Source organism: Populus nigra, chromosome 10, assembly GCF_951802175.1.
Source record: "Populus nigra chromosome 10, ddPopNigr1.1, whole genome shotgun sequence".
In the NCBI taxonomy this organism is placed as follows: Eukaryota; Viridiplantae; Streptophyta; class Magnoliopsida; order Malpighiales; family Salicaceae; genus Populus; species Populus nigra.
The window spans coordinates 12,716,497-12,737,106 of NC_084861.1; the positions used below are offsets into that span (position 1 = coordinate 12,716,497).

The 20,610-nt window shown below is 34.4% G+C and overlaps 3 protein-coding genes and 1 long non-coding RNA gene across 10 annotated transcripts; 1 reads left to right on the forward strand and 3 right to left on the reverse strand.

Annotated features, from left to right (window-relative positions):
• Window positions 1-1,088: 1,088 nt before the first annotated feature.
• LOC133704650 (probable sugar phosphate/phosphate translocator At3g11320) lies at window positions 1,089-4,768 on the reverse strand. The gene is made up of 4 exons (XM_062129540.1): window positions 3,956-4,768; window positions 3,233-3,336; window positions 2,907-3,135; window positions 1,089-1,627 (listed from the first exon to the last, which is right to left on the reverse strand). The coding sequence occupies exons 1-4, from the start codon at window positions 4,394-4,396 to the stop codon at window positions 1,481-1,483; spliced, it is 921 nt and encodes a 306-aa protein (XP_061985524.1). The 5' UTR covers window positions 4,397-4,768; the 3' UTR covers window positions 1,089-1,480.
• Window positions 4,769-13,270: 8,502 nt separating this feature from the next.
• Window positions 13,271-15,545, reverse strand: LOC133704651 (large ribosomal subunit protein eL33w-like). Of its 3 annotated transcripts, XR_009844106.1 has the most exons (6): window positions 15,391-15,545; window positions 15,217-15,252; window positions 14,531-14,759; window positions 14,389-14,431; window positions 13,722-13,808; window positions 13,271-13,562 (listed from the first exon to the last, which is right to left on the reverse strand). XR_009844106.1 is itself a non-coding variant. In XM_062129542.1 (5 exons), the coding sequence occupies exons 1-4, from the start codon at window positions 15,420-15,422 to the stop codon at window positions 14,390-14,392; spliced, it is 339 nt and encodes a 112-aa protein (XP_061985526.1). In that variant the 5' UTR covers window positions 15,423-15,545; the 3' UTR covers window positions 13,271-13,562; window position 14,389. The 3 variants fall into 3 exon arrangements, 2 of the variants coding, with proteins under 2 accessions (XP_061985526.1, XP_061985527.1); XM_062129542.1 differs by lacking the exon at window positions 13,722-13,808; XM_062129543.1 differs by lacking the exons at window positions 13,271-13,562; window positions 13,722-13,808 and having other exon boundaries at window positions 14,092-14,431.
• A 1,954-nt stretch (window positions 15,546-17,499) lies between these two features.
• Window positions 17,500-18,221, reverse strand: LOC133705614 (uncharacterized). The gene is made up of 2 exons (XR_009844314.1): window positions 17,890-18,221; window positions 17,500-17,791 (listed from the first exon to the last, which is right to left on the reverse strand). It is a non-coding gene; the product is annotated as an uncharacterized LOC133705614 (long non-coding RNA).
• Window positions 18,222-18,293: 72 nt separating this feature from the next.
• On the forward strand, window positions 18,294-20,545 carry LOC133705612 (uncharacterized). Of its 5 annotated transcripts, none has more exons than XM_062130905.1 (3): window positions 18,294-18,437; window positions 19,002-19,248; window positions 20,219-20,545. In XM_062130905.1, the coding sequence occupies exon 2, from the start codon at window positions 19,005-19,007 to the stop codon at window positions 19,236-19,238; it is 234 nt and encodes a 77-aa protein (XP_061986889.1). In that variant the 5' UTR covers window positions 18,294-18,437; window positions 19,002-19,004; the 3' UTR covers window positions 19,239-19,248; window positions 20,219-20,545. The 5 variants fall into 5 exon arrangements, with proteins under 5 accessions (XP_061986889.1, XP_061986890.1, XP_061986891.1 ...); XM_062130906.1 differs by having other exon boundaries at window positions 18,321-18,449; XM_062130907.1 differs by lacking the exon at window positions 18,294-18,437 and adding an exon at window positions 18,443-18,521.
• The last annotated feature ends 65 nt before the right edge of the window (window positions 20,546-20,610 follow it).

The window sequence follows — 20,610 nt, forward strand, 5'->3', positions numbered from 1 at the left end:
TAGTCGGTTAGTTTAAGACACTTTCTTAACAAATTTAATTACACCTCTCTGCTGCGTATATATTTTTCGAAAACGCAGCACGTTCCCCAAACATTCATCTCCGAATGAGACACTTTCGTGCTATATATCCCTTCATATCCAGCTCCATCAATTTGCAGTTTCCGACGAATAAGTGGATGTGATGGATCGAGTAGTCTAGGGACGTCAGTGGTTAAGTAAATAGTTTCAGGAATTTATGAACAAGGTAAGATTGGCTGCAACAAGTCTCCGTGTAATAATTATTTGATTTTTTCCAACAGAAGTTAAGCCGCACTGTATTCCAACCTTCGAAGCGGCCTTTCTTTTTCAGTAAAAAGAGTATTCCGAGATAAGCTAGCTAGCGAAGGCAATGGTCCCATGATGATTGATGAGTTGATAAGCTTTCAACATCAGTAAAAATTATTTTTAATATTAAAATAATCTAAAAAAAATTCAAATAAAATATTAAAAATTAATTTTTTCAAAAATATTTTAAAACACAAAAATAAACCAGAATTTAAAAGAAAGTTTAAGAGAGAGAACAAGTGGAGAGAGATAAATCTTTAATAAGTGGTATTTTATTAATTATTTTTATAAATTATTTTAAAAAAACATATATAAAAAAATGATTCGTCTAGATATTTTTATTTTCTCTATTTTGGTGTCTACAGTGGAATAAATAATTGATAAGATGACCAGTTCTCCGGGTGAATGAGTTGTACTGTAGTTGTGTTCATCCGCGAATTGTTTTTTCCCACCAGAATTAAGGATGGCAGCGGTGTCGTGTTGAGGTCTTGATGTAAAGCCATATTATTTACCCTTCTAGTAAAATATATTTTTAGCAATTTTTAAAACGTAATGAAATCCTCGACTCGGGGAAACTCAATCAGACATTGTTATGGTTAGCTCCAAATTATTATCCCATCCGATATAACGAGCCACCTGTATAGCCCGCCACTCGATCAGACATTCCTTTCTGAAAATGCTGAAACCCTAGGAGAACAAAACACGGCAACCCTCACCAGCATTCATCCATTGGAGACCTCAATACCAGAGGATACAAAAGCATAAATAGTAAAGTTTTTGAGTGTTCCTTTCATTAATTGATCAATATGACAAATGTTAATGTCAAACTGATGGTGTAGCGACCCGATTCTACAATCTTTTTTCCTGAAAGAATATAAAAGATAAAAATGATATTTCTCCACAACCCCAGGCTGGAATAGTAGAGATTAATCAATCAATTATTTGAGTATTCTACTTCTGCCTAATCCTGCTGTTGTTGCTGATACAAACGTAAACCAATCAATCAGGGTTTCCCGTGCACAAAAATAGATTCCGGAGATCCAAAATCCACGGCACCAACCACAACCCAAACTTGCCTCTAGGAAGGTTGCTGCCGTCTGGCACTGGCATAAACAGAGTGTGAAAATGGCACTCCAAGCTCTTCTAGAATCACGCATCATTTGCTTCGTTTCTTGGCTTCGCTGTAGAGGATTACTCCAAAGACTGTAAGCGAGTAACCAAGCATCCCGGTAACAGATACAGGATTTCTGAATATTAAAATTGAGACCACAACAGCCACGGCCCCTTTTGCATTACCAAGAACCTGGAAGAACAAGAGCTCTTTGTTAGCTCAAATCTCATAGCCTCTCAAAATTATGCTAAAAGGTGGGGCAGAAATGTCAGCAATTCAACAGATGAAAACATGGGTACAAATATCAAAATTCATTGACAATATAAACCCAAAATGAGAGACAGCACCTAAACAGTTTAACTCAGCAAAACCTTTTTTTATTATTATTAGTTTAAGGAAATCATGATATCAAACTAGTTGGAATCTTCAATGAATTTATGTTATAGCCAAGCTTTCTGTGAGCTGATGATATTAAATCATTTTTACTACCTTAACCTGCATCATTCTTTGTCTATCGCTCCTTGCTCAATCCTAAAGCTTCAATCTTTATTTTTAAAGGAAGATCGTTTTATCAAATCTAACCATTCTACTATACATCAACATAGTACATGCAGCAATAATAAAGATCGAAGCATGCACTCAAATGACATTTGAGGTTTATAAAGCACAGGCAGTTAGTTTATACTTATTCAGCCAAGCAGATATTGATCTACCCTCCAAGATTTACAGTGAGATACTCCTTTTGTTGATTTCAGTCTCATGTTGAGTTTTTCTAAAATAAATATTTTTACCAGTCCGTGTGTTCTTCTTGTAACGTGAACTATCTCAGCATCTCTGTTTGAATTGAGTTCAACGGTGAAGCGATTTCTTGAAAAATAAGACTTAAGAGCTCAGCTTCCCAAAACTTATAGATGTGTAAGCTACAGATATTCCACTAGTACTAAAATTCAATAACTTTATTCATTATAATTAGCAATAAAAACAGAGGCAATCAAGTAATCTAATTAAATCTTCCAGTTAGTGAGCCCCTCCTAACAATCTGCAACCCTACCTACAAAGTCAAATCTTGTTCTTTGGATCTGGCATTCTATCATCAAAATGAAAATACACAGAAATATAAGTGAAAGGTTGAACAATTGTCTGTCAACAACTATTTCTAGAGTAAAAAAAAAGGACAAAGATCCTGAGCTGATAGCTTCTGGAAAGAAACTCACAGAAAAACAACCAAAAAAGAAACTCATTACATTGAATTGAACCTAACACGTTTAGAAGCCAAAGATTCCGCACATTCTAAAAGCTTAAAATGCAACACCATGAACTAAACCATCTCATTTCTGTTGGCCTTTCACTAGAATAAATAATAGTTTCATCAAACTAACTCACTTAGGCATGCATGAGTATTATATGATAATTGCAAAAGGTATAAAGAAAATAATAAAAAGTTCGCAAATCTGCAAAATCAAAGATGTACCTGGAGAGTAAGAGCACTGGTGTGTTTTGTAACCAAGAAGTTGGTCAGGTTCACAAAATATGCAAGTGCTGAATTGAATAGCAAGTACCAGATGATCTTACTGTCATCTCTGGCGAGAGCCACTGTGATACCTACCACATTTTCTTCCATGACAAGTGTTACTGGGAGTAAAATTACAACAGCTATCGGAGCCATGTAAAGGAGGAGGTTCATAGAATTCAGCTTCTCCCTTGAAGAGAAAAAAAAAGAAGCAGATACAAACTTCTCAGCATACAAAGAGCCTGGCCATCACCTTCAGTTGCAAAAGTGCATACAAATATACTTACCCTTCAGAAGAAAGTAAAATCCCTTGCAGCACTGATTTGAGTGCCCTTGCAGCCGTAGCAGAAATACACATTATAAACCCAAATAGATGAAAACTTGGTTCACCCTGTTCCACGTAACGGAGACAAATCAGAGTTAAAACACTTCGGTCCAATGTAATCACTTCCATGACACATGACACCACAGACATCAACTATTTTCGAAATGGAAATAAAATCAAAGAGAAGGAATAATACTGACCACATGCCGAACATGTTTATCTATCAACTAAAATTCAAAACCAAAATAAATAATTTAAAACTTCCTAAAAATCAAATAGAAAACTGAACTTCCAAAGAGCTGCCAGAGAAATTGCTAACACAGAAAAAATAAATCAAACTACCATGCTACACGGAAAACAAAATACATTAGAAAAATCTGGATGCCGAAAATCCATTTTATTTCCACAACAGCAAGGCAAATCCTAGATTTCTAAATTCAAACAATGTAAGCTAAATCCTGTAGGGCACTGAGATAATAGAAAACCAAATCCCATTCCTTCCCAGGCTAGCATAAAACACACGGAAAAAAAAAATCAGCTAAAACAGCTAGAAACCAATCAAAAGGGAACCCACTTCCGAAACATAACAAAACACAAAAATGACAGTAAAAACTCAAGAAACCCATATCAATAATGGAAACAAAACCCCCAATTGACATAAATAAGAAAAAAACAGGCAACTTACCCCACTAGCAATAACAACCCCTGTAACAACAGGAACCAAGGTAGCGTAGGTAAGCCAAGCCTCTCTCTTAAGAATCATCAAATAAGCGAAAACAGCCGTAAAAAACGGCGTAGTAGCACCAACAGCCTGATTAAAAGAGACAGGCAAGAACCTCAAAGAAATATTACCAAACACAACCGACACACAAAACACTAAACTTAAAGCCGAGATCTTCAAGAATTGTGTTTTAGACCGAATCGTCTGCATAGGTACCATCTTCATCCACGCAATTGCGACGTAACTTAACAAACTACAAGCTGTCATGTGACACATGGTCAAGAAGATCGGGTACTTGAACCCGTAATTGCTTAACAGATATTTGTTAAGCAACAGAACTCCTATGTTTGAGCAGTACCATGATGCCACTAGACTGATCGTGAATAATCGTGATGTGCTCTTCATCGTGGGTTTTTTTTGGGATCGGACGGTGGAGATTTGCGGAGGGGCTGTCGGTTCCCGGTGGTCAAATCAGGTGGGGTGAGGTGTAGGGGAATGATGTGGATCTAATGGAGTTTATTGGAGGGCCTTCTCCCATGGATCTGTGACATAATAATAATAATGATGATGATGATAGGAGAGGATTTATTTATTTATTCACAAAGGGAGGGAAAGGGAGGGAGATTGGAGGGACATGGAAGGGTTGGGAGGTAAATGAAGGAATGTGGTTTTCCTTCGCAAATGAAGCTGAGGAAGGAGAGGGAGACGAGGAGGTGGTGGTGGTAAACCCGTTAGGGGCTGGGGCGGGGCGGGCGGGGCGTTTCGTTTTGGCTTCCGTTTATTTTCCGTTGTCTCTTTTCTCTGTGCGGTGTTATTTTATCTCTTGGGTTTTATATACGGTGCTTGATAGTATTTTTATTTTATTGTTTTGTGTGCATTATAAGGAAAGGTCATGCTTTGACTTTTCAGGTAATTAAGAGGGTTGAGTTTCTTTTCCCCTCCCCGTCTTTGCTTGAGAGTTTTTTTTTACCTTTTTCACTTATCAGATTCATTGTTCTTATTTTCATTTTCAATATGAAATATCATTAAGTCAGCCCACAATACATATTAAGTTATAATTTATATTCGGTTGAATATTAAGAATACAAAAATTACTGTGTTCTTGAAAAATTACTCTTTTCGAACCTTTCAAGTCAAGGAGACAATAGCTAGTACAAATTATGGGGTAGGAAAATAGTGCCCTCTACAATTTGATTTCTCTATTCAATTGATTCCTCACCTATCAAAAATCCTCGAGTGAATCCTTTTTATTTAAAACAATCTCAGCTTTTTAATTTAAAAAAACGTTTTGTTTCCTTCAAATGGCTTCCTATTCCCGTGATTAACATTGATGATTGAAATAATTTGATGTTTATTTTTTAAAAATAAGATTTTGAGTTCAAGTTTTATATAGGAAACATATAATTATTAAGAGAGCTTTACTTTTTTAATGGATTTGTCCAATTTAATCAGATCAGTCAGAATATAATAGGCTTTCAGATACCAAGGTTAAAAAAAACTTTATTATAGTGTATAAAATAGCTACGTAAACGAGTATAGATGGTGGGGTTCCCTTTTTTTTCTTCAAACCCATACAATATCAGGTCTTGTTTATTTGTTGAAAAGTAGTTTTTTTTATTTGAAAAATAGTTCGTGAATTATTTTCTGATGTTTGGTAGTGTAATTGAAAATCAGTTAGAACCAAAGTTAATATAAAAATCAAATCAAATTAAATTCTAAGAGATAAAATTAAAAAAAGAAGATTCAAAACAAAATATATAGCAATCAAAAGTTTGACGACCAAATTTATTTATAATTAGTAAATAATATAATATTTCTAAATTTTTCACAACTTTAATCAATTTTTCTAATAGCAAATAAATACAAGAAAATTTTAAAAATTATTTTTTATTAAACAAACGAGACACAAAATTAATTAAAAGGCCAGTAGGAAATTCTTTAATTAAATACATGTTCACTTAATAAAAGAAGAAAGCCCTCTCCAGTCTCCCCTCCCTCGTGATGCAGAGAGACGTCCAGAGCGAGAAAAGGAAGAGAAAAACCAGGCATGCCATTTATCTTCTCAGTGGTTTAACACCTGAAAAGTTCGTCATCGAAAATCAACGAGCAACCAAGAACTAGAGGCAGGTTGGAGGTGAAAGCACCGGCCGGACCTTCGGTTCGTACGCATTTGAAAAAATAGAAGGAGCGTGCACTCAGATCAGGAAATTACTGTGCAATACGAAAAAGTCTACAGGTTTATGAAAGACTGGACTGGACGGAGAGTTCGTCAACTCGTCGTGGCTGCAAATGTCGGTCCAAATGGCAGCCTGGTTATTTTTTCTTTATTTTAATGAAAGCGGTATTTATTCGAATCTGTTGCCATGTGGTGTGCTTGGCTGCTTGAGAGTTCTCACAGTAGTAGAAGAATTTTGGGGTCATGCATAAAGGATCCTGGGTGAGGTAGGTCCCAGTTATCCACGGGTCTATCTGTTTAATTTTACATCATTAACTATCTAGGCTTCTTATGCTGACGGCAGCAAATAGCAAATGTCATGCTGAGCACTCGGTTTCAGCATGCGATTAGACGATTCTTCGTAGTTTTATTAGGTTGAACATACTGTTTCTTTTTATATTTTCAATTTATTAAAAAAAATTATTTTTTTTATTTTTTTTCTTTGAATTTTTTTTAAGGTATTTTCGTATTATTTTAACGTGATGATGTCAAAAATAATTTTTAAAAAATAAAAAAATATATTTTAATAAAATAAAAAACACTTTAAAAAACAACTGATATCACAATTTCAAATATTCTTTAAAGATTCTATAAAGGTAACATTGAACACTCAGTTTCAGCATGTCATTTTAAGTTGTGGTAGTAATTATTTATAATAATTTTTTTTTGTTTATAGGTTTGTACATGGTCTCTTAAAAAACCCTTTATATTTATTGTCTTATTAATGATATATAAAAAGATTTTTTGCCTCCCACTAATATCCCTGAAAGCGATGATTTTCCAACTTTTCTTTTTAATACAAAAGTAATAAAATTTAAATGATATAAATACTATATGAAACATTTAAGTAAGAAGGTAATACTTTCCTATCATGAAGAGAACTCAAAAGTCAAGAAAAAGGATATTTTTTGGTCCCTGTAATTGAACACTCTTTGAAGTTATTTTTATTACATTGAGTCATTTAATATATTTATTAGAAAGATATTAATTTTAGCATTGAAGTATCAATTAAAAACTGTTTTATTACAAGTATTTAAGACTTTCTTAATAAATGGGGAGCTCTCAAGAAATCCAAGTTCTTTTATACCAAATAATATTTTATTGGATTGAGCGCATGCATTTCACAACAAAATAAGCATCGTTCCAAGATAACAAGGGTGGCATGTGGAGTCTAGTCTGATTGAATAAGGACATATTTTCCGTTTGTTTCAAGAAAACAGCGGCCATCGATCGAACTAAGGTAAACTAATTTCAGGTTTCATTATTTTATTACAATATTACATGCTTGGGAGAATACCGTCCAAAATCACCCTGGAGTCTGTCTGTATGAATTCATCAGTATCAGTTTTTATTTTAATTGTTAATCATACTTGTCTGCTTGGACTAAATTGCGTTGTACTCTAAGATGACAATCAATTAAATTTTCGTAAAACATTTTAGATATAAAAAAAGACCAATTTAAGAAACGAATAAATAATATTTTCGAGAACAAATTAATTTTTTTTTAAATAACAATAATTTCTAGAAAACTTAAACTCTGGTTAATGAACAGTTTTAACAAACGTTTGTTTGTTCATCTGAATTCAATGACTTAAATTTAATGAATATAATACAAGAAATTAACGTGTATGCAAATATGAGAAATAAGATCTTGATTTCAGATCAATGTGAAAAATGAAGAAGAAGAAGAAGAAGTGGAAGAACGAATCTTATAATTTCTTAATACAAAGCACATGGTCGGAGACAAGTTCTTACGCTAATAAATCCACGCGCATTTAAAAGTCTACTGCCCGTTTTTATTTTCCTTTAAAAAATCAATGCCCCTAATTTTTAGAATCAAGTTAAACTGCCCTTCATGTTTTTTCCACAATAAAATTATCCAATAAAGTTCGAGTTTTTGAAAATACCGGGGGAAGAATAATTTACTGTGCATTCACATGTCCTGTCTGGTTGATTTGCTTAAGATTTTATCTATAAACAAATAATTTTAATATATAAAAAATGACTCGAGAATATTCTTATCATTTAGAAATTAAAATATAACTTTTTTTTTCCCCATCAAAATCAAGTTTGCCAATTTTTCTCTATCGTCAAAGTTTAATGTTAAATTGAGACAAGCAAGTTGAGTCATTGAAACTAGACCTTGCCCTAGTCAACTCTAGGAGACCATCATATAGAACGTGATGGAGATTAAACATTTAGACGGACCATGTTAGCACTTATATTCGTTTTTTTAACATCTATTCAATCCTTACTTTACAGGCCGAGCTCCAGCCTGTGGCAATGCGTTACGCCAGCTTAATCGTGCATGAACTGTGTGAAAAAGTGTACTTGTACATCCTCGAGGAAAGCAATATGTCATGTTGCTTGTTGCGTCCTCCGATTCGACGCAAGGTTCTCTCGTTTTCTCGGTGAAATTCAAAACCAAAAGCTTTCTATTTTCTTTCATAACAAAAGGAACAGAAACTGGAGGGCCATAAAAGCTTCGATTCGTATTGCATAAATGCTAATAATTATAAATATCAATGCGTTCATAGCTCAATAAAAACTTCAATGGACTATAATTCAACTGATATTAACTCTCTCATTTTGTTTAAAAACCTTTTTTTTTTTTTAAAGAAGAAGAAGAAGATCGATGATACTCTTGCAAAATAAGAAGTTCAAATCTCACATTTGTCTGGAAAAACAAGAATGGTCAAAGAAAGGTTTTTGTAATCTAAGTCATCTTAAAGGCACTAACAGGATATTCTGTCGGAAAAATCTGCAATTTTCTGGATCGCTGCACGTTATTGTTTACAAGGTCAAGCAAAAAGCCGGGATCGGTCATCGGTTACCTTAAAACTTAAAAGTAAGAGGGAACAGCATACCCAACACTGAGAATTAACTTTTGAATAATGCAAGGAATGAGTATATTACTAAAAAGAAAACGTAAAGTACAGCAACTGTTATTCTTAACAAATCACTATGCAAGCAAGTAATCAAAGATGTAACGCCTGCAAGTTGACTGGTTCCTGGAAACAAGATGCAAGGATGTGTCGGTGATAGTGCTTTAATCGTAGGTTAGGAGAGGACTCTGAAGTATGAACACAACATGAGGTGGACGAGACGATGTTTTAAAACAACCAGCCACAGTTCATCAAAATTCACTAAAAAAAAGCCCAATTGAATCAAAGTACATTTCCCAGGTGGCCAGATCCCGCCAATCATTTACTGATTCAAGAACTCTCAGTGCTCTCCAGCCCGAAACTAGAACAATTTCGGGTTGTCGGGAAGGTAAGGTTCAACTCCACCCCCAAGTTGAACCCAGCACCTCTCGCCTGCAAGAGTAACCTGCGACTGGAACCAATAGGCCCATTGGTAATTAGCGTGGTATTTTCATCAAACTGTTGGCTAAGTTCGGATTTCATCTTCTTATTTCACTTGATAAGTGGTGGCAAATCTGGGCACCCCAAACATGATCAGAAACTAGCCTGAATATGGGCACCGTGATGGCTGCTTAGGCTAGGAGAGAAAAACAACCACTAGACCCAAGATGGAGAAGACACACAAAGGTCCACGAGGGAAACATACTAGACGTGCACATGTGCAGGAAAAAAACAAAACAAAAAATACCGGGACTCCTATTCCAATCACTCAAAACCGTAGTTCTGTGGAAAAAAGTCATCCACAAATAAGCTGTAACAGGTCCATTGTTTACAAAGAAAGATGCCCATTTTTTAGTAGATTAATGAAAAATGGGCACAACAGAAAGCACCAAGAGTGCTGTGATCTCGCGCGCGCGCGCTGTACGCTACACTTATTTTATTTTCTGTTTGTTTTATATTTAAAAAATGTTTTTGAAAAAATTATTATTTATTATTTTTATATATATATATTCAGGTAATTTTGATGTATGGATAATAAAACTAAAATTTAAAAAATAATTTTTTTTAAATAAAAACACTCTAAAAATAAAAATATTGGTTAGACTTCTACCTCACAACCAAAATAAAAATATTTAAATCCCTGAGCTAATAATCCACACACAGCAAAACTAATCCTCCATTTCATTTCCGGTGAAAAACAATACTCATTTTCTCATAACAATAAAAACACGAGGAAGAATGATTGCATTACCTCCAATGAATCTCAATGCTAAATAACCTAACTGGTCAATCATGAGGGGTATAATTTAATTGGTTCTGAGTTTGTTTTCTGAAAATCACTAGTAATTTTCAGTTCGAGTCTCACAAATCTTAGAATCCATGAAATTAGTCGAGGTATACACAAGTGATCCGAATAACCATGTTAATAATAAAAAAATTGCTGCTAGCATTGATTCTCCATTTCTACAAAACCGTAGACTCTACAAACGCAAAACTTCATCTATCAAACATCTAGATTATAGTCATTCTCCAGAAAGTATCAATTACCAAGGTTGACTACATATCAAAACTGATCCTAAAATTACAAATAATACAATAAATCCAATGCAAGAGCCTCTAAATAGCCTAACCCATGTTTCAAGTCACCTAATTTTCTCTCTTCCCTATTCAACTTTCTCGAACACTAAACACAATCTAGAAAACTCAAATAAAATAATTAAAAAAAAAAACTAAAGCCACGGTACAGGGGAGGCTTTATTACCTCTTGTACCCCAAGTTCATTCCCCTGGCGTAGAGTCCCAGGACAAAAAGAAAAAGAAAATGAGAGAAATGGAAGCATTTATTAGCTGAAATCTATAAGCTTTCTGCAAGAGACAAACGAAACAAACGAGAGCTTAAACTCGAATTCTTGAATGCAGAGTGAATACAGATCACAAGCCATCCGTTTTCTGGCCCGTGAAAAATTAATCATTCTGGGCTTGTGGGCAGAGGTTATTTTTCATTCCGAAATTCTCAGCTGAAATTGCTATAGCGTGTCTTGGAATTTTGATTTTGTTGAACATTTCTTGATCAACAACTTCTGCATGGAGATGTGTATGATGCAGGGACGTTAACTGATTATCATAGACTCGTGGGCTCATTGTCGTCGTTTTCTACTTTCTACAATCTAACTTGACATTTCTTTGATTAGATAGATGACTACTGTCACTGGCTTTTGGTTGGTTTGGTCACCTAAGATTTTGTGATTGATACCAACAGCGAATGTTATCAAACCCGAATCGAACAACAATCCGGTCAAGCTATCAGATCACCGGTCCAATTAGTAAATCCTTGATCGAACGGCTAGGTCGATTCATATTATATTATAATATAAATTTTGCAGCAAAGAAGTATAAACAAAAAACGATGAAATAAAGAATGCATGATTTTTAAAAGCACAGATACCAAGATCAAGTGTTACTTTACAATTACTATTTTTTAAAAAACTGGGTCAATGCTAAACGCACCAGTTGAACTATTCTTTCTTCTCTCATTTTAATAAACGGATTAATGCTTGACCCACTAGTTAAACCGGCTAAGTTTTACCTAGTTTGGCTAAATTTGACCCGATTTGACTAAGTTCCTATCTTTAACATCAACCCAGTTCGGCTAGATGGCCTAATCATCTGGTTTTGATTGGATAAGCTGGTCCAGTCAGATGTCGACAACACTGCTAGGAGGTCCATTATTCAACTCAATTTTAGACAATTTGTGAATTTCTAACTCTAGCATGCCGTCAGACACAAGATAGGCCCTCGTATTAACAGTTTGTGCAGCTCTAGAAGGTAAAAAAAGAGGTGGGCCCTCATCATCAGATTAATAAGTATGACTCGAGGCAACAAATATAGAATATAAATATATAATAACGGGTTTAATTCATGAATAGTAGAGGCTATATCCTTCACAGGCAAAGAGCATGACCATGGTGCATTTAAGGAGACGGTGTCATTGTGTCAGTGTACTAACAAAGAGTACGAGTTTTATGTTAGAAACACTTTTTACTACATATCAACGACTACCATTCACCTTCATTGGGATTGCCAGAGCCATTAGTCCATATAAAACTGCTCCAGCAAGACCTCAAGCACGAGAATTTACCCCGTCACAATACCAAACATGCAACAACTCCCCTTCACAGTCCCATCAACGCCATGCAATGATGCGGCAATAAGTGATTTGCGTTAACGGTGATGAAAGAGGGAGGACAGGAAAAGATCAGACACACAAGCGGTTGAAGACATCACAGTAGTAAGTCCCCGTGCTTTTCAAATTCTTTTTTTTTTTAAAAAAACTTAGTTTTTATTTTTTTAGTTTTAACAAGATGAAATTAAAAAAAAATTATTTTAATATCTTTTCTTAAAAAAAAACGTTTTGAAAAGAATCATTCACTGCATTATGATAGCTTTTACTATTTTTTCTTTAAAAATATATCAAAATAATATTTTTATTTTTAAAATCAATATAAAAAGATTAAAAAATATAAAGAAATAATTTAAAACAAAAATAAATTTTAATTTTTTTAAAAAACTACAGTAAAAACACGGCCAAACAGCCCCGTCATCGGATTGCTCGCAGTCCTAGGTTCACTGATCTAATTATATTGAAGAGCAAACATCATTCCAAACATTCTCAAACAGGCACAACAGCCACCATTCATATGATATTGGCCTCTCCTAGGTTCACTGATCTAATTATATTGCCTGGACTCAAAACTCGCACCGGGCCAACCAATACTTCCCATTTTAAAAATATGATTACGATTACTTTTATTTAAAAATATATATAAATAATATATTTTTTATTTTTTAAAATAATTTTAATATTAATATATTATAATAATCTTAAAATACTAAAAAATATTAATTTAAAATAAAAAAAATAAAAAAATAATTTTAAAACACAAAAACAAACCTTTTAACATTTATTATTAGACATGTCCGCTGCAGATGCAATCTGTTTATTTCAGTTGAAAACATCATTCAACACAAAACCTGAAGACAACAGTTGTGTACCTTCGGCTACAGGCAGAAAATGAACTAGGATCAGGATCGCAAAAATTCCACAATCGCCCAGATGCTAAATATATAATAAGGTCAATAGGAAGACCACCCTAGACACACCCTCATGGAATAAAAACCCGGACTCCTCTAAAAGAAAAGCTAAAAAAATCAAGAATGAACTTCATCTTGGGAAATCCAGTGGAAATTATGGAAAATCCCCACAAATAAGTTGTATACAAGCCAATCAATATTTCGAAGAAAGATGAGTTCATATAAAAATACTTGTTTAAATTAACGGAAAATAAAACAAAAAAAACTATTTTTAAATTAAGGAAAAGGTGGTCACTCAAGCAATTGAAGAACAAATTGGTGGAAAACACCGACTGATACAAAAGTCCCTGGTTTAAATGACTACAAAAATCCTCTCTGCCAGCTACAAAAATCCTGAGTAACTGCACGAGTAAAAAACAACAGTATCAGAACCAAAGTCAAAGATAAATCTCCTGCACAACGCTCCAAAACAAAAGCAGGCACTGAAAATTGTGGTCGCGAAGCCAGAGAAAGAAATCATATAGGGTGGATGGGTTAAAACACACTTCTGTTATTCAAACCTGATTGGCCATGAAGTAAACCCGATGTTAAACTATCCAAAACAATTGCATACGCCAAGCTGTCAGTATTACAGTCACAACTGTATCCTGAAAGATGGCACTTGGTTTTTTGAAAAGTACAGGAGTGGAAAGTGATAATTAAATTACAAACTGAAGGAAACAGTCAGAGCGCTTTTATTTTATAATATTGATTCATGCATACAAGAGTAGTAAAGCACGGTTTACAGACCAATTTGGAGGAAGAAAAAATCTTGGCAGAGTGAAAATAAAGTTTCCCTTCATTTTGTAAAAAAATGTAATCCACCTCGCATCCAGCTTCCAGAAGAAACCATTTGCAATATATGATTTTAAAATTAGTCGAAAATAAACATGGATCAACAGTAACCATTTACCACCATCATCACAATCATTTCCCACAGATTACAATCCCACAAGACAATCAAAGTAGTCTATGTTCTATAACAAAAAATTGTCCACCAAACTTACACATTAGATCCTGAACTTATAGAGGCAAAATTCAAATTAAAGTGACAAGGTCAGGGCAGGAATGCAGTTCTATTACACCCATAAACAGTCCTACATAAAGAAAGCACTAGAAGTAGGAAACAACACATAAATGAGCTATCAGCAATGATCGTAGGGCAAAGTGTTCCTCAGATAACTGTACCTCAGATATTGCTGGGGTACATGAAAACCCGTACTCGAGCTCCCTGCAAATAAACCAAAAATTAATTAGACAAAGCCAAAAAGGCAGAACCTATGGCATACCAATAATAATAGCTTTGTTTATCATTATTTTTTAACAATACCATTGACTTTGGAGGCAGATTGGATTTGAACTTGGCTCTCACTACACCGCTGTTACCATGGGGCCTGGTGACCTTGCCCCAAATGCAGCGATAATGGGATCCATCCCTTTTCACCTTGGCCTTGTAGATGTATGCCATCCGCTTCCCAGCATACCATGCAACCTCTTCTTTTGTGTTGACGCCCTCAATCTGGATCAGTGACGTGTTGGGATATTGGTTGGACTTAGACCTACATCAAAAAAACATTTTAATCTCCAAACTAATCCACACCGCATGTCCATACTCTGTTTCATTTCTTGTCACAAACTATTCATTTTCCGAAGCTCACACAAAAGAATCAAATTACTAGAAGTAAATCCACTATATTAGTTGCACTAATTAGTCAATTAAATACAGTTCATTAATAAACAAGCAAAACTTATTTTTTTTACAAAAACAAAATTCTCTAGCAACTAGCTAATAGAGCGTTTGCTTTTGATGAAAAGCATTTACTATAGATATAAAAAAGGAAGCTAAAATTCAATTAGCACAACAGAATTAGAATAGCCTCTAAATAACCTAACCCGTGATTCAAATACCCTAATTTCTTATTTTTCTCATTCAAATTTCTATGTAACCAAAAACAATCATAAAATACAAATTAACAGATTAAAACCAGAGTACTAAAGTCAAGTTTAGGTTATTACCTCTTATAACCCAAGACTGTTCCCCGTACATAAAGCCTAAAAAGAGAAACAGAAGAATCGTCACGAACGCAATTATTAGCTTAAATCTGCAAATTCTTAAGAAATGAAAACTGAATACTTTTATCCTATAAACATTTGCGTATAAGGAAGGGCGTGCGATTATAGATCGCAGACCTGACTCGCTCTCCTTGGCGTCCCTTCACCATTTCAAATCGCCGAGTCCAAACTCCCTCGCAAAAAGCTACTCACACTCCGCAGCGGCAACGCGTATACCAGAAAACCCTAGATTCTAGTTCTTCAGTGTGTTTATATAGAGGAAGGAGACTTCGTAGGCCGTTCTTATGGACTATAAAAGTAGGCTTTTATTTGGGCCTATGGCCCATATTAATTTTATTCAAGAAATATGTTTCTGTCAGCTACCCTTTTTTTATATGTAAATATTAGGCCTTCTGGTCCGTGGAAATTATCAGTTCCTGATGCTCCTAATCTTTGGCGAGACGTCCTTATAATTTATATTTGGGCTCTTATGAAACCCATCACGATTGGATAGCATCCAAATTTCAGGATTCTATAAATAAACAAATGATGGAAACAACAATTATCGGCAAAACTGTTAAACAAAACTAAGTACAGTTTTTTTTTTAATTGTTGAAAAGTGTTTTTTTGTAAAATTTTAATTTTTTTTGTTTTAAATTATTGTTTTTAAGTTTTTAGATTATTTTGATGTAATATTATAAAAATAAATTTTAAAAAATTAAAAAAATATTATTTTAATTTACTTTTAAATAAAAAATATTTTAAAAAACAACCATAATTATAATATTAATTCAACAGTCAGCCAAATCAACATTCTACCATCTAGAAAATGGGATGGAAGAAGGTGAAAAATAATAACAACAACGAGAATCGGTAAAAAGCAAATAAAATCAAAGTTCTAAATACCAGTAATACATGATTACTGTAGTACTCTAGAAAGAAAAATAAAAAAAGCTTCTAATCCTATTTGTTTTTGTATTTTAAAAGTGTTGTTAATTTATTTTTGTTTTTATTTTAAATTATTTTTTAGATATGTTTAAATTATTTTGATGTACTGATATTAAAAATAATTTTAAAAAAATAAATTATACTCATTATTTGTTTTCAAATAAGATGGCAAAAATATTACCCAGCCTTGCGTCTATAATTATAACTTCGATACTTGAAGAACAATCACTCTAAAAATTCATTACACACTGTTGTTGTTTCATTATGCCTCAGCAGCATGCGACAACGATAAAGAATGGATGCTAATATCCGTTCTCCTCGCAGATGTTGCGTTCATTTTGATGCTAGAGCCGATGAAATTAACATTTTCGCTATGGCATTAACGATGCTCATTCCAACGATGGATTGAACCAAATGAAAAATAATAAAATCAAGCTTTTGAATTGTTAATTTGAGTGGTTATCCTGTACAGTCTGATTGTTATCTAAATGTTGCTCCTTTCGAACTAAAAAAAAACGTAATGTGATCAGCTCTACGTATTCAGATTCTCGCCTTGCTAGCAATGGTATTGGCCTTGCAATCCAAAGACTTCGTTGTCGTGCAATGTATGAAGGACTAGGACTTACAGAAGAAATTGAAAAGCTATAAGTTGGTCCGTAGACTCAAGAATGATGGTCGACTGTTCATAGCTCTTCCCTTGAGGTACCTGGAAAAAATAACATGACGCGATTACTTTGCTAGATCTTACTAGCTAAGCAGCACCAATTGCAGATATGAAAAGGACGTGCTGGCTTTTACAGGTTGCCATCACATTCTTACAGAAACCGAGAATAAGGAGTTGAAGGAATGCATAGAGTAGCATACTGGAGAACAAAATTATCAAAGGCCAAAGCAGTGATTTGAAGGGTTTTGCCTCATGACTACAACAGAGATTAGTTGCAGTGTTTCTTGAGGCAATGGGATTTACTTTAGCTGCAGGGAAAAATTATGGTCATGACAAAATTAAATCACTCATAGCTAAGTACCTAAATATATACACTCAGTTCTCTCTGGCAAAGGAGGAAGAATTGAAGCCAGTTATGGACTACCAAAACCAGCTAGACTATATTGTAGCTGTCGAGAGTCGTGTTTTTGTTCTATCTATGATGGTGATATGGCCAAGGCAGTTACAGGTCACTGAAAATATGAAGGAATTTTGTCGATTTGCCAGATGAGATTTCCTATGTCGAAAATTCTAGCTTCAATGAAAATGAATGGTTGCATAACAAATTCTTCTAGGTCTACAAACGCATGTCTCTGTTTCAGCGTAAGACGGAGAGGTTTTTTATTTCAACAGCTCAAAACTCAATTTGCTCAAATGTTGATAATAAATCTACAATTTTTCCCATCCCGCAATCAAATTTACAAGGAAAATTGTAATCACAGCAGTCCACGTACTATCAGAAATTCAACTATACCAATCCAGAAAGAGGATTGAAAAAGTAAGAACAAAAAGGAAAAGCAAGAGAAAAGTCCTGCTACTGCTATTCCGCTGTATTGCCTGAGACAACTCTTTGTTTCCAAGCTCTACGTTCTTTGTAGCTTCAACTGCCTACAGGACAACGCAAAGAAAGGTGTGAGAATGGATTACAAAACAAAGAGCCAAAAAAAAAAAAACACTTCAAATGATTGTCAGTTCAACAGGAAGACCAAAATCACAGGCAATTTTGTCGTCCTTTTTCCTCCTCCTTCCTCTTCCTCTTCTTCTAGTTTTTGTTTTTTGGTTGCAGAGGCTCTGTTGTACCCAAAGCACTGCTCTAAATTTACCCACTAGCCCAGAAATTAATTGATATACTATAAGCTTAGATAATACAATCCGAATGCAATCAGGTATAAAAGAAAAATGAACAAGAACGTCATAGGATATTTCTTTTTTACCCTCAGAGTTTAAAATGCAAAGGAGCTTTCTGCTTGCAGAGTATTCTTCGTGATGCAGGCTAGAACTAAAATTCAAAGCAGATTTTTACTTGACAGAACCCAACCATGCAAATTTGGTTGGGTCCATCATAATAAAAAAATTAAACGGCCCATCAAATTTACAGCCCGTTGACGTGTATAATTATTTTATGACTAAACCAAACGTGCCCTTGATAAATCTCAATTCTCAAAATTGCTTGACAAGACAAGAGGCCTCAACCTCAACGCTCTAATTTGGGCTAAGCAATTCAAGTATCGAAGAAGCAGCTTTGCCTTTTCAGGTTATTTTACAAGTACAAATTAAGCATTTTACTCTTCTGTTCACTGCAAGTTCTGTTCTTTTATATGGTGTTGTCATCGTTTTGGTATTCTCTATTTGATCTGCTTGATTTGTATGGCCAGCCCTCTTTAATTCGCGACATTTTGAAAAAAAATTGCATTTATTAATGTTTCCAACGATGGCATTTTATGCTTTCGTGTTCAATGCCTCAGATTTTCTTTATGAATTTTTCTCTTTGAATTTCATTATTTTAAAGCGGTTTCTGTGATATGAAATTAATGATCTCATTTTTATAACTTACACATTTTTATCTTTGGATCAAAACAAAAGGTAGATAACTGAGATTTATGTTCACGATTTATAGGCTAGCACAGGGTTGATAGAGTGATAAATCCCATTTTTACACGCATAAGGGTACCTTGTCTGTAACAATTGCTGGTTGCCGCTTGATTGTGTACCTTTTCCCTCTTCATTATTTGGAATTTTGTTGATTCTTGGAACACGAAATTTGGGTTTTGTATAGTTGGGTTTTGTGTAGCTAACTAGGGTTTTCTTGATAATGTAGGAAATGGGTTTGTGGACGTTATTGGAGGGATTTCTGCTCCTTGCAAATGCATTTGCAATATTAAATGAAGATCGTTTTCTTGCACCTAGAGGATGGAGCTTCTCTGAATTCTCTGTAGGTCGAACAAAGTCTTTGAAAGGGCAGCTTATAGGTCTCATTTATGCGACCCAATATATGAGAGTTCCACTTGTAATACTCAATTCCATTTGCATCTTTGTAAAGCTGGTGTCTGGATGATGCCGCTGAGGTAAGTTAAAACCGTATGTATATGGTTGTTTCTATGTGTGATTGCTGGTATAGATTGTATGGTTAGATTTATTTTTTGTCAAGTAACGATGCCCTTTTCATAACGGTTAGCCCTTACCATTGATTGGGACTTTTTGTTAAACGTAAAATGGATAGAAACTGAGTTCTTTCATTATGATGCTGTTGCGGTGACATGGATTTGGTGATAGATGAGGTAGAAACTTGGAATTGGCGGCCTTTGTCACTAGTATACTTTAATCATTGTTTGTATGATTTGAAAGATTCAACTGTTTAGATAGGGCCTCATGTAGAATAAGGGTTCAATTGTGTTACGGCAGGGAATGGTTTTCTTTTCTCTTTCCTTCCCTTTTAAAAGACAAAACAAAAGTCATGGGTCGTTTTGTGATCTACGCTTACACAGTGTGTCAAATTAGTAACAAGGATCACAGAAGTTTGTGGATGAGGATAGCAAATAGTACTTGAAACGATTTTCTTTCCCTTAAAATTAGTCAGGTGGGAAGAGAACAACATGTTGTACCTTTGGATCGACTTTATACTGGAGCTGCCAAAGGAAAAATTGATATCAAATATTATAGTAAGACGACTGGATGTGATGTCTCTCTTCTCCAATCTTGTATTGATTGAAGATGAAACCCACATATTCCTTTGCTTTGCGCATACATTGGTTGTTGTCTGGTCTTTGATTTTTGTTGCTTCAACTCATAAGGTGACTAGTTTTAAGAAGGATTTCCTTTAACAAAAAAATGTAGTGAATGCTTAAAGTTCTTTGTTGGGAGACCTCCATTCCTTCAGCTTCACTTGATACCTTCTCTTTCATTGCTTCTTTTCCTTCTCTCTCTTAATTAACACAGAGTTCAGGAGTTTTCATTTGAACTTGAATCTAGGTTATGGATTTTTGTTTATAGCTATTTTTGTGTGATTAATTGAGTCCCTTTTCTTTTCTGTGGCAGGAGCATTCATGGAGTTTGGCTAATAGGATTGTAAACAATATTTTATTTTAGAAAGGCTGAGGAGGCATGTGAATCAGAAAATCCAAGACACGCTTGATTTGGAATATCCTTTCTCACAATTAGTGATTTTAAGGTTATTTCTGTTGCATAAAAAAACACGACGAGATGTGGGATGAAAATGGCGTGGATTTTGCTCAATTTTATAATCTGTGTTTGTATTGTTCGACAAGTTTCAAAAGTAACTAAACTTCTTATGGCACTATTAATGTTTTGCTATCAACCTAATTATTCTTCATGATTTGATTTAGTAATAATGTTTTTCCTTCATCTCTCGATAGATTATGTATGGTAATGCGATGAACACTTTTACTAATGGTGGAGTGGATGTATTC